The 13,200-nt window shown below is 42.2% G+C and overlaps 1 protein-coding gene across 2 annotated transcripts in view; it reads left to right on the plus strand.

Annotated features, from left to right (window-relative positions):
* LOC111975163 (small G protein signaling modulator 1-like) overlaps positions 1-13,200 on the plus strand; it is a 65,070-nt gene that overhangs the window by 29,351 nt on the left and 22,519 nt on the right. Inside the window, exons 8-12 of one of the 2 annotated variants that reach the window (XM_024003369.3) lie at positions 664-795; positions 10,310-10,434; positions 11,015-11,082; positions 11,290-11,453; positions 11,815-11,944. In XM_024003369.3, the coding sequence (XP_023859137.1) occupies positions 664-795; positions 10,310-10,434; positions 11,015-11,082; positions 11,290-11,453; positions 11,815-11,944 (619 nt within the window). Of the gene's footprint in view, positions 1-663; positions 796-4,662; positions 6,743-10,309; positions 10,435-11,014; positions 11,083-11,289; positions 11,454-11,814; positions 11,945-13,200 lie in introns of those variants that run through there. The other variant, XM_024003368.3, reaches the window with a different exon arrangement.

A 13,200-nucleotide genomic window follows, 5' to 3' on the forward strand; every position in this document is an offset into this window, starting at 1 on the left:
ACGTAGCGGGGATATCCGTGACCAATCCTGTCATTGAAGCCTCCCCCAGCCTCTCTCTTTCAGTAGAAGAAGACCTGCTGCTGTCAATGCATTAAGGAGCACATTGTGTCCTGTGGGAGAGGACAGAGTGTATTTTCTGGAACTACTCTTCACATTATCATTGACCCCTGCAGCTAGAATCATCTCGCCACGTAGCACCATTCTCATTCTACATTGACAACTGAGAGCTGTTTATTGCAGCACTATCTTTTGTACCCTAGAGGCAAACATAATGGGCTTTGTCATCAGAAACAGAGTGGCAAATGGTTTCCCATTTCATTTTTCTTCAATCAACCAAACACATTTCTGATGTTACATCGTTTGAGTCAGTGTAGCAGCCTGAAATCAAATACATGGCTGAAAGGGTTTCTAAGAGCTGTATAAGCTGGGTAACATTATAATACTTGATTAGCCGTTGCTAATTCATTCCCAGTGGATGATCATTGTGGTTAACTGTATGGAATAAACTAAATGTGCTCAATGGTGGATGAACAATATGGCATCATACATTCATTTTGCACCAGTGATGTGTGAAACTAACTGGCCAATATATGGAAGTTGGATGGACGGATGGGAGGATGGATTGAGATGGGGTAAAAACAAACACACTGTCTGTGTTTCCAGATCCAGAAGAGGCATTCCAGTAACAGCATGGAGGAGCGGCCCTCACCTTCAGCGCGGGACTACGTGGAGTCCCTGCACCAGAACAACAGAGCCACCCTGCTGTTTGGAAAGAACAACGTGCTGGTGCAGCCGGTAAACAATTCATCCTCCTCCCATCTCTAGGAGGCTCACCAGTTTGAGTGTGTTAAGAACTGCAACGCTGTTGGGTTTTTCATGCTTAACAATTTCCTGTGTGTATCAAGAATGGTCCATCACCCAAAGGACATCCAGTCAACTTGACACAACTGTGGGAAGCATTGGAGTCAACATGGGCTAGACGAACTGAGACTGAGGGCAAAAGGGGTTGCAACTCAATATTAGGAAGGCGTACCTAAGGTTTTGTACACTCAGTGTATCTATAGAGAGATTCGCCATACAGCGGTTTCTGTGGAAGATGATCTCTCATGATCTCGCAAATATGCCAGTTGTTAACACCACAACATAGTAGACCTATTTGGAGACACTGTGAATGCCAATCTGTAAAATCCAGAACAGCTCGGTAGGAGCTTATCTCCTGTTTTTGTAGCATAAGGCAGTTTGAAGTATATGGTGTCAAATCCGATTCAAAAGTCGAACGGGCACAAGATGAATCATCATTGCGCGAGCAAACACTTGAGTGGAGAAAGAAGAAATGTGGTCGAGCGAGCAGAGGAAGGGTCCCCCGAGCGCAGGCCAGCGTGGTGCGCGCAGGTTTTTATTTTTTGTTTCACCTTTATTTAACCTGGTAGGCCAGTAAAGAACAAGTTCTCATTTACAACTGCGACCTGGCCAAGATAAAGCAAAGCAGTGCGACACAAACAACACCGAGTTACACATGGGATAAACAAACGTACAGTCAATAACACAATAGAAACATCTATATACAGTGTGTGCAAATGTAGCAAGATTAGGGAGGTAAGGCAATAAATAGGCCATAGTGGTGAAATAATTACAATTTAGCATTAACACTGGAGTGATAGATGTGCAGAAGATGAATGGGCAAGTAGAGATACTGAGGTGCAAAGGAGCAACAAAAAAAAAATACCAATATGGGGATGAGGTAGTTGGGTGGGCTATTTACAGATGGGCTGTGTACAGGTACAATGATCGGTAAGCTGCTCTAACAGCTGAAGCTTAAAGTTAGTGAGGGAGATATAAGACTCCAGCTTCTGTGATTTTTGCAATTCGTTCCAGTCATTGGCAGCAGAGAACTGGAAGGAAAGGCAGCCAAAGGTGGTGTTGGCTTTAGGGGATGACCAGTGAAATATACCTGCTGGAGCGCGTGCTACGGTGGGTGCTGCTATGGTGACCAGTGAGCTGAGATAAGGCGCGGCTTTACCTAGCAAAGACTTATAGATGACCTGGAGCCAGTGGGTTTGGCGTTGAATATGAAGCGAGGGCCAGCCAACGATAGCATACAAGTCGCAGTGGTGGGTGGTATATGGGGCTTTGGTGACAAAACGGATGGCACTGTGATAGACTGCATCTAATTTGCTGAGTAGAGTGTTAGAGGCTATTTTGTAAATGACATCGTCGAAGTCAAGGATCGGTAGGATAGTCAGTTTTACGAGGGTATGTTTGGCAGCATGAGTGAAGGATGCTTTGTTGCGAAATAGGAAGCCGATTCTAGATTTAATTTTGGATTGGAGATGTTTAATGTGAGTCTGGAAGGAGAGTTTACAGTCTAACCAGACATCTAGGTATTTGTAGTTGTCCACATATTCTAAGTCAGAACCGTCCAGAGTAGTGATGCTAGACGGGCGGACAGGTGCGGGCAGCGATCGGGTGAAGAGCATGCATTTAGTTTTACTTGCATTTAAGAGCAGTTGGAGGCCACGGAAGGAGTGTTGTATGGCATTGAAGCTCGTTTAACGCAGTGTCCAAAGAAGGGCCAGAAGTATACAGAATGGTGTCGTCTGCGTAGAGGTGGATCAGAGAATCACCAGCAGCAAGAGCGACATCATTCATGTATACAGAGAAAAGAGTCAGCCCGAGAATTGAACCCGTTGGCACCCCCATAGAGACTGCCATTGGTCCGGACAACAGGCCCTCCGATTTGACACACTGAACTCTATCTGAGAAGTAGTTGGTGAACCAGGCGAGGCGGTCATTTGAGAGTTAAACTTGAGAGCTTGCGAGTGTGACTTTGAACTGCTCTTCCGCATGCAGTAAATTAATTTGAGAGCAGAGATTTTTGCTCACCTGAAGAAATACATACTACATGTCAAGACTGCACTCTCACAAACACGCCGCGTCCCCACATGGATGTCTTCTCTCCCTCTCACACTTTCCAGTTTCCTCTCCAAAATCAATTTTGCTCTCACAACTGCTTACTATAATTGTATAATAGGTATAATTCTAGCCAATGAACATAGCCTGTAGCAGTCTACTGAAACGCAATTGGTCAAGTTTTTGGACCAATCGCGTCTTGACTGCTCTCTAATCTGATTTTTTTACCATAGAGATGAAAGGGGACGGTGAAAGGTGAACGATGTCTGACAATGAAGAGGTAAGTTCCATAGTTTTTCAGTAGAGAAACTAGCTAACCAACTAGCTAGCTAATTAACTATGATTTCAATATTGAAATTGAGTAAGTAGTTATTTGATCTTCTGTTATTAAAGCAGGGTATTGATGAGGCAAGCTAGGTTAACATCAGCTAGCTAGGAAACGAACTAGCTAACGGTAGCTAGCTAGCTAACATTTAACCATGTGGTTTAACTACTGGATCAGTGTCCTGAAATCGGGAGAGTTGCTGCTCAATATGCGATATTTGACTAGAATGGCATTGTAAACAAAAGCCAAACTTTCTGGGACATAGACATGTCTTATATGGTCAGAAAGCTGAAATGATTGTTAATCTAACTGCAGTGTCTAATTTACAGTAGCTATTACAGTGAAAAAATACCATGCTATTGTTTGAGGATAGTGCACAACAACAAAACACTTTTATCAAGGCAACTGGTTTGATACATTCACCTGACGGTATATAATTTACTTACATTCAGTAATCTTGCTCTGATTTGTCATCCTGAGGGTCCCAGAGATAAAATGTAGCATTGTTTTGTTTGATAAAATACATTTTTATACCCTAACACGATCCATGTTGTATACAGCGTTTCGCATGAATTCCGACTCTTTCAACTTGCAACAAAACAATCTATGAAATCTAAACAGCAATCCTCAAACACTCTAGAAGGCAACCAAACTTTGTTTCATCATTCTACATTACGTATTGGCTACACAACATGTCTAATAGCCCACAAAGGACAGCCATCATAATGCACCAATGAGACGGGCAGTGTTCCCTTGATTGACAGTCTCTTGGTCCAATGACCACCTATCGTTTTGAAACATAGCTAGTTAGATAGCCAATGAGCTGGGCTTTACATGAGTATGTGATGGCCCTTTGTTGGAGTAATGGCCATTGTCATATGGCTGCGTGCAACACAATTCATTCTCCATTGAAAATCTATAGGACACAGGGGAGTTTACGTTACGCTGCGCTCGCTTTCTTCTACAAGGTTTTCTCAAACTTAAAAAGTACAACATGGCTACTAACAGTATAAACTTCAAGTATACACATTTGGATGAGATTATTGCAGAAATTGACCGGGAGAGTGACACGAGGAGTCCTGCGCATAAGAAAGATTGGAAGGAGAAGGTAACCTTGTTTTTTTAAATCAGTAAGTAAAATACGTTTTTGCTTCTCGTGCTAATCCAGTTTTTTAAATGGTTTCATATTAATTTAAGATTTGTCTTTGATTTCTATATATGTATATATAATGTATAGACCTGATGCATACAGTATATTAGTACAGTCTATGCGTCTTATTGCCTATTGATCCAGATATTTCATTATAGTGATTGTGTTCCCCATACTTTATATATATATACACACACTACTGTTCAAACGTTTGGGGTCACTTTGGGGAAAAAAGCACATATTTTGTCTATTCAAATAACATTATATTGATCAGAAATACAGTGTAGACATTGTTAATGTTGTAAATGACTATTGTAGCTGGAAACGGCAGATTTATTTATGGAATATCTACATAGGCGTACAGAGGCCCATTATCCACAACCATCACTCCTGTGTTCCAATGGCACGTTGTGTTAGCTAATCCAAGTTTATAATTTTAAAAGGCTAATTGATCATTAGAAAACCCATTTGCAATTATGTTAGCACAGCTGAAAACTGTTGTCCTGATTAATGAAGCAATAAAACTGGCCTTCTTTAGACTAGTTGAGTATCTGAAGCATCAGAATTTGTGGGTTCAATAAATGGCCAGAAACAAAGAACTTTCTTCTGAAACTCGTCAGTCTATTCTTGTTCTGAGAAATTAAGGCTATTCCATGTGAGAAATTGCCAAGAAACTGAAGATCTCGTACAACACTGTGTACTGTACTACTCCCTTCACAGAACAGCGCAAACTGACTCTAATTAGAATAGAAAGAGGAGTGGGAGGCCCCGGTGCACAACTGAGCAAGAGGACAAGTACATTAGAGAGTGTCTAGTTTGAGAAACAGACGCCTCACAAGTCCTCAACTGGCAGCTTCATGAAATAGTACCCGCAAAACACCAGTCTCAACGTCAACAGTGAAGAGGCGACTCCGGGATGTTCCTCTGTCCAGTGTCTGTGTTATTTTGCCCATCTTAATTTTTTATTTTTATTGGCCAGTCTGAGATATGGCTTTTTTTTTGCAACTCTGTCTAGAAGGCCAGCATCTCCGAGTTGCCTCTTCACTGTTGACGTTGAGACTGGTGTTTTGCAGGTACTATTTAATGAAGCTGCCAGTTGAGGACTTGTGAGGCGTCTGTTTCTCAAACTAGACACTCTAATGTGCTTGTCCTCAGCCATTTCCAGCTTCAATAGTAATTTACAACATTAACAATGTCTACACTTGTCACGCCCTGACCATAGAGAGCCCTTGGATTCTCTATAGTGGTTTAGGTCAGGGTGTGACTAGGGGGGTGTTCTAGAATGTGTATTTCTATGTTGGTGGTTTTGTATGGTTCCCAATTAGAGGCAGCTGGTAATCGTTGCCTAATTGGGGATCATATTTAGGAAGCCCTATCTCCCACCTGCTTTGTGGGATATTGTTTGTGTTAGTGTGTTTGTGCACTACGACTTCACGGTCTTTGTACGTTTTGTTTCTAGTTTCACTTTGTATTAAAAAGATGTGGAACTCAATGCATGCTGCGCCTTAGTCCGCTCATTTTGAAGATCGTGACAACACTGTATTTCTGATCAATTTGATGTTATTTTAATGGACAAAAAATGTACTTTTCTTTCAAAAACAATGACATTTCTAAGTGAATCATCTTTTGAACGTTAGTATATATATATATAGTTGAAGTTTTTAAATTTTATCCCAAGCGTGCAGGAAAGATCATCGCCGACCCCTTCCACCCCATCTTCCAAAGACTCCCCTCTGGCAAACGGTTCAGGTCATTCACAAACAAAACCTCCCACACCTGAACAGTTTCTTCCCCGTGACGTGGCCTTCACCAACAGTCCATGATGATCCTCTCATCCATGGACTTCACACTCTGCATTATTCATTCACGACTATGCACCTTGTACTATCATCCCAGAACTGCACATTGCTCTTTGCACATCTCTTATATGCAGAATTTAGAACGTTGATTATTTAGAACGTCGATTATTTAGCGTTCATAGTGTACATACTGTATGTTTCAGAGTCAAATTCCTGTACATGCAAATGTATTTGGCATATAAATCTGATTCTGACATGTTAACTTGAGTTTAGCTGGTTTATCATGCGAGTTTACGTTCTATTATTTGGGACTGGTTATGTACTGGATGAACTGTAGCAGGTAGCAGATTCTCCCCTTTGTGTCTTCATATAATTCAAAATACACTATGTGTGTCCTTGAGTTAATACCCTAAATATTGGCTCCTGCCTGCAATTAGTGGACTCGTTTTGTGGTGTTTGCTAGAGCTGACTGTCTGCTTTTCATTTTACAGACGAACGTTGCTGGCTAACAAGTAATTGGCTACCTAACGTTAGTACGTAGATTCCACTCAACTCAAGGTATAGTATACCTATTATAATGTATTTCCCAGTTCATTTGGTTATCAAGCTGCTGGGTTTTTTGGCGCTTACTGCTCAAGCCGGTTAGCTAGCTAAGCAGACTGCCCTACAGTGCATCGCAAACAGAAGGCTCGAAATAGCCAATCACAACACTGGACTGGCCAATGGCAGGAATTTGTTAGTTCGTCCATCACTCCGGTAAAAGTGACCAATCTAAGGTTTTAGACTCGCCTTTAAGCCTGCCCAAGGAACGCACTCGAGGGACCCGTCCTCTGGTCTGTCGACCACATTTCTTCTCTCTCGACTCAGTGTTTGCTCGCGCAATAATGTTTCTTCTTGCTCGTGCGGGTTCGACTTTTGAATCGGATTTGACACCATACAGGTACACCCCCTGGACAGGAAGCTAGTCAATCGCAGGGCCTAACCCCAGTCTATCTCCCTAATGCTGAGTGCCAAGTAGAGACACGTCAAGTTCCATTTTTATAGTCTTTGGTATTCGGCCAGGGATCGAACTCCCAACCTTCCAATCTCAGGGCAGACATTCTAACTACAAGGACACTGAGTTGATGAAACTGTAAAAAAATATATATAATAAGAGGGGGGAAATTACTTTCAATATTGCCTCTGTATACTCTTATTAACAGGTATTAGTTATTTAAAAAATATATATATATATTTCACCTTTATTTAACCAGGTTAGCTAGTTGAGAACAAGTTCTCATTTGCAACTGCGACCTGGCCAAGATAAAGCATAGCAATTCGACACGTACAACAACACAGAGTTACACATGGAAAAAACAAAACATACAGTCAATAATACAGTAGAAAAATAAGTCTATATACAATGTGAGCAAATGAGGTAAGGTAAAGGCAAAAAAAGGCCATGGTTGCGAGGTAAATACAATATAGCAAGTAAACACTGGAATGGTAGATTTTCAGTGGAAGAATGTGCAAAGTAGAAATAATGGGATGCAAAGGAGCAAAATAAATACAGTAGGGGAAGAGGTAGTTGTTTGGGCTAAATTATAGATGGGCTATGTACAGTTGCAGTAATCTGTGAGCTGCTCTGACAGCTGGTGCTTAAAGCTAGTGAGGGAGATAAGTGTTTCCAGCTTCAGAGATTTTTGCAGTTCGTTCCAGTCATTGGCAGCAGAGAACTGGAAGGAAAGACGACCAAAGGAGGAATTGGCTTTGGGATATACCTGCTGGAGCGTGTGCTACGAGTGGGTGCTGCTATGGTGACCAGTGAGCTGAGATAAGGCGGGGCTTTACCTAGCAGAGACTTGTAGATAACCTGTAGCCAGTGGGTTTGGCGACGAGTATGAAGCGAGGGCCAACCAACGAGAGCGTACAGATCGCAATGGTGGGTAGTGTATGGGACTTTGGTGACAAAACGGATGGCACTGTGATAGACTGCATCCAGTTTGTCGAGTAGAGTGTTGGAGGCTATTTTATAGATGACATCACCGAAGTCGAGGATCGGTAGGATGGTCAGTTTTACGAGGGTATGTTTGGCAGCATGAGTGAAGGATGCTTTGTTGCGATATAGGAAGCCGATTCTAGATTACATTTTGAATTGGAGATGCTTAATGTGAGTCTGGAAGGAGAGTTTACAGTCTAACCAGACACCTAGGTATTTGTAGTTGTCCACGTATTCTCAGTCAGAGCCGTCCAGAGTAGTGATGCTGGACGGGCGAGCAAGTGCGGGCAGTGATCGGTTGAAGAGCATGCATTTAGTTTTACTTGCGTTTAAGAGCAGTTGGAGGCCACGGAAGGAGAGTTGTATGGCATTGAAGCTCGCCTGGAGGTTAGTTAACACAGTGTCCAAAGAGGGGACAGAAGTATACAGAATGGTGTCGTCTGCGTAGAGGTGTATCAGAGAATCACCAGCAGCAAGAGCAACATCATTGATATATACAGAGAATAGAGTCGGCCCGAGGATTGAACCCTGTGGCACCCCCATAGAGACTGCCAGAGGTCCGGACAACGGGCCCTCCGATTTGACACACTGAACTCTATCAGAGAAGTAGTTGGTAAACCAGCCGAGGCAATCATTTGAGAAACCAAGGCTGTCGAGTCTGCCAATAAGAATGTGGTGATTGACAGTGTCGAAAGCCTTGGCCAGGTTGATGAATACACCTGCACAGTAATGTCTCTTATCGATGGCGGTTATGATGTCGTTTAGGACCTTGAGAGTGGCTGAGGTGCACCCATGACCAGCTCTGAAACCAGATTGCATAGCGGAGAAGGTACGGTGGGATTCGAAATGGTCGGTAATCTGTTTGTTAACTTGGCTTTCGAAGACCTTAGAAAGACAGGGTAGGATAGATATAGGTCTGTAGCAGTTTGGGTCTAGAGTGTCACCCCTTTTGAAGAGGGGGATGACCGCGGCAGCTTTCCAATCTTTGGGAATCTCAGACGATACGAAAGAGAGTTTGAACAGGCTAGTAATAGGGGTTGCAACAATTTCGGCAGATCATTTTAGAAAGAGAGGGTCCAGATTGTCTAGCCCGGCTGATTTGTAGGGGTCCAGATTTTGCAGCTCTTTCAGAACATTAATGAATAGTGTGTCTATAATCTTTTTTTCTTCTTGGTCTTGGTTCCAGTAGTTTATATATTTTTTTCTAAGAGATTGTCAGTTGGATATGCTCTCTGCAAGGTTTTGTATATCTAACCTATCATATGAATATCCTTTTCTGACTGGATTCCCTCAGATTGCTCTGGTGTCCAAAACATTTCCAATAGAAATGTATTGATATGAAACTATTAAGTTGCATGTATTTGAAAATATCTACATTGGTCAGTCCAAAATTGCTTTTTATTTCTGTCATGGAAATAAATGTATTTCCTATTACCAAGTCATTTATGGTTTCTATGCTTTTAGTTTTCCATGTAGACCAATTTATCAGAGATTTCTGAAAAGCTATCCAAGGATTGTTCCATAAGGTTGTGTTTTTAGGGAGTGATATTGGTTCTTGTAGAATAGATTTAATGTTCTTCCATATTGTTATAGTGTTCTTAACTATGTAGAATAGATGTAATGTTCTTCCATATTGTTATAGTGTTTTTAACTATGTAGAATAGATTTAATGTACTTCCATATTGTTATAGTGTTTTTAACTATGTAGAATAGATTTAATGTGCTTCCATATTGTTATAGTGTTTTTAACTATGTAGAATAGATTTAATGTGCTTCCATATTGTTATAGTGTTCTTAACTATGACGTTCTTAGCTTTATCCGTAGAAAATATACATGCAAAAAGATCCTGGGGATTAGCATGCACATCTTAATTATGTACCCAATGTTCTACTTAAGTGCATTTAACTATATGTCGCAAGTGACAAGTTGATACAATTCCAAGTCTGGAAGGTTAAAACCACCCCCTGACTTAGGAAGATGTAAAACGCTCCTTTTTAGTCTATGAGTTTTATTTCCCCATATATAGTCTGTTATGATGAGTATACTTTTTCAAATAATGTCTTCGGTGGGGTAATTGGTACATAATTTCTTCATAGTTCACTTTAGAAAACAGATCCTCAAACTATTATCCTTCTTGGCATTACAGAGGGATGACATGGAGGCTATTCCAGGATACCTGTCTCTCCACCAGACCGCTCACATCATGACGCTGAAGTGGACGCCCAATCAGCTGATGAACGGCTCTGTGGGAGACCTGGACTACGAGCACAGGTGTGGAGAGCAATTCACTAATGATCATATCTCTCACTTATGTACATCAAGATGGCACAACAAGGTGATGACTGTTTGTAGGAACACCATACACCACCTGTGTGTTTAAGTTGATGTCTACAGTTGGTGCAGCGGTTCAGTGTGACTAAATCATGCAGCGTGTCTGTCTGAGTGTTACTCAGGAGGGCTCTGTGTCCTGAGGTCAACTCTGGAGAGGGGAATATGATGAGGGTTGTTTGTAGGAGCAGCAGGGGGACATGTTCAAGCATACTTCAAAGTAACTAGTCATATCATTTTAGTGACTTTGGTTCTTAGCCCGTGGTGTTGTTTGCTGTGTATCACTTAAGCTTTTATTAAAGAGCACTTTTGAGAGCAGCAAACACTCTACCTACTTATGCAAAATACTGAACCTCAACTTTAATAATTTCTACATTCAGTAACACAGACTGTATTCAGAGTTCTGCACACACCAAGAGAGATAAACAACACACATGTCCCTATGGCGATCTTTGTTGTTCAACTCAGTGTGACAAGGTGAGTGATGTCTCAATAACCCCGGCTTTGATTCCATCTCTTTCAGTGTGTACTGGGACTACGCTATGACCATACGTCTGGAGGAGATTGTTTATTTGCACTGTCATCAGCAGGGTAGGTCCACCAATGGAGGCTAGTGGAGAGAGACATTGGGAGGACAGGCTCATTGTAATGTCTGGATTGTAATCGGCACATCTTGTATGGAGCTCAACTACTTGCTACTGCTATCAACGACAGCTAGTTCTGGTTCATTTACAGAGTTGTTCATATCATTTTTGGATATTTAAAAGGTCCATAAAATATATAAATTATTCTCTGCAGTGGACACCGGGGGCACGGTGGTGCTGGTGAGCCAGGACGGCATCCAGAGACCCCCGCTGCGCTTCCCCAGAGGGGGGCACTTGCTCCAGTTCCTCTCCTGCCTGGAGAACGGCCTCCTGCCCCACGGCCAGCTCGACCCTCCGCTCTGGTCCCAGAGGGGAAAGGTAATTCCTATTTCATTTGATTATTTTTTTAAAGACATCTTGAGTTATTTTAGCCCAGGTACATGTGTTAGTACATGTGTTAGACTGCTTAAAGCCTATATCATATCTACTGGGCAGAATAAATAATGAAACCCCCCCACACAAGGCTGCTTTAAGCCAGACCTTATTAAGTATTGCTTAAATAGGCAGTCCTTCTGTTTGGTGAAAGTGTGGATGTTTTACAAATCTAGACTATTTAAAGACCCTGTGCTATCAAAATCTTAATTAACAAAGAATGCTGTTAATCATTTTAAATTTTGACAGTTTGTCATATTTTTGGGGCATTTACTGTATCTAACATTCCCCTAATTTCTGACTACAGGGGAAAGTGTTCCCTAAACTGAGAAACAGGTGTTCACAGGGATCCTCGGACTCCGTGTCTGATAAGGAGGAGGACGAGGCCACGGACTATGTCTTCCGCATCCTGTTCCCCAACAGCCAATCAGAGTTTGGTAAGTGACCTCAACCCCTCCTCCATTCGTGTGATCACTTCAGGTGGCCACGGAGTGATGTCCTCATTGTCCATTCCAGTGACTATAACCCACCCTCCCCGTCTTCCCCCGGGGGCTCCTCTCCTGTCCCGCTCCTTCTCCCTCCCCTCCTGAGAGGACAGCCCCCAACCAAAGGGAACCTTTTGGTCCCTAAGCGCTCCTTCAGTTGTCCCGGAGACCCCCCATCGCCCACCACGGGGAACAGCTGTAACGTTACCACACCTCAGCTCCTCCTTCAGTCTGTACGTCCACTTGCTTTGCTTCAATCACTGCCTCGCCCTCTGTCTCCTTCCTGCAAAGCTTACAAATGAGTCCCCTAATCAAGCGCTCTCTGTCCTCTTCCCTTAACCTCAGTCCCTCTTGGATAATAGGTGGAAGACTGACTGGCCATGGGCCTTCCAATAGAAAAAAAACACAGCGTTATGTCGAGGTACACAGTGGTTTACAGTAGTAGAAAAAGCTAATGTTGAGCAAGCAAATTGTCATGCTTAGGGACGAATTCTAACTTCAGATGCACACACTTAACATAAACATTTTGTATTAATCATGCCTTGACGTCAATGGAAGATATGCCTGAGAACTTGAGTTAGTATGTGCCCATAAAGAGAATATAGAAACATGAAGACCAATAAGAATGTGTCTTCATTACCATGCCAACAGACCGTTGTTCACCCTCCGCAGATTGAAATGCCTTGATTCCCCAAATGTCATTGCTGATGTGCTTGATTTGCTCTCTAACGCCACCTCTATGGCAGCTATTAACCTCTCTGGGATATGTGGGACGCTAGCGACCAACATCCAGTGAAAATGTAGAGCGCCAAATTCAAATAAATTACTATAAAAATGTAACTTTCATGAAATCACACATGCAATACACCAAATTAAAGCTACACTTGTTGTGAATCCAGCCAACGTGTCAGATTTCAAAAAGGCTTTACGGCGAAAGCAAACGACGCTATTATCTGAGGATAGCACCCCAGCAAACAAACACAGACAATCATATTTCAACCCTCCAGGAGCGACACAAAACACAAAAATAAAGATATAATTCATGCCTTACCTTTGACGAGCTTCTTCTGTTGGCACTCCAATATGAACCATAAACATCACAAATGGTCCTTTTGTTCGATTAATTCTGTTTATATATATCCAAAATGTCCATTTATTTGGCGCGTTTGATCCAGAAAAACACCGGTTCCAACTCGCGCAACGTGACT

The sequence above is a fragment of the Salvelinus sp. IW2-2015 genome, linkage group LG15, assembly GCF_002910315.2.
Source record: "Salvelinus sp. IW2-2015 linkage group LG15, ASM291031v2, whole genome shotgun sequence".
Lineage (NCBI taxonomy): Eukaryota > Metazoa > Chordata > Actinopteri > Salmoniformes > Salmonidae > Salvelinus > Salvelinus sp. IW2-2015.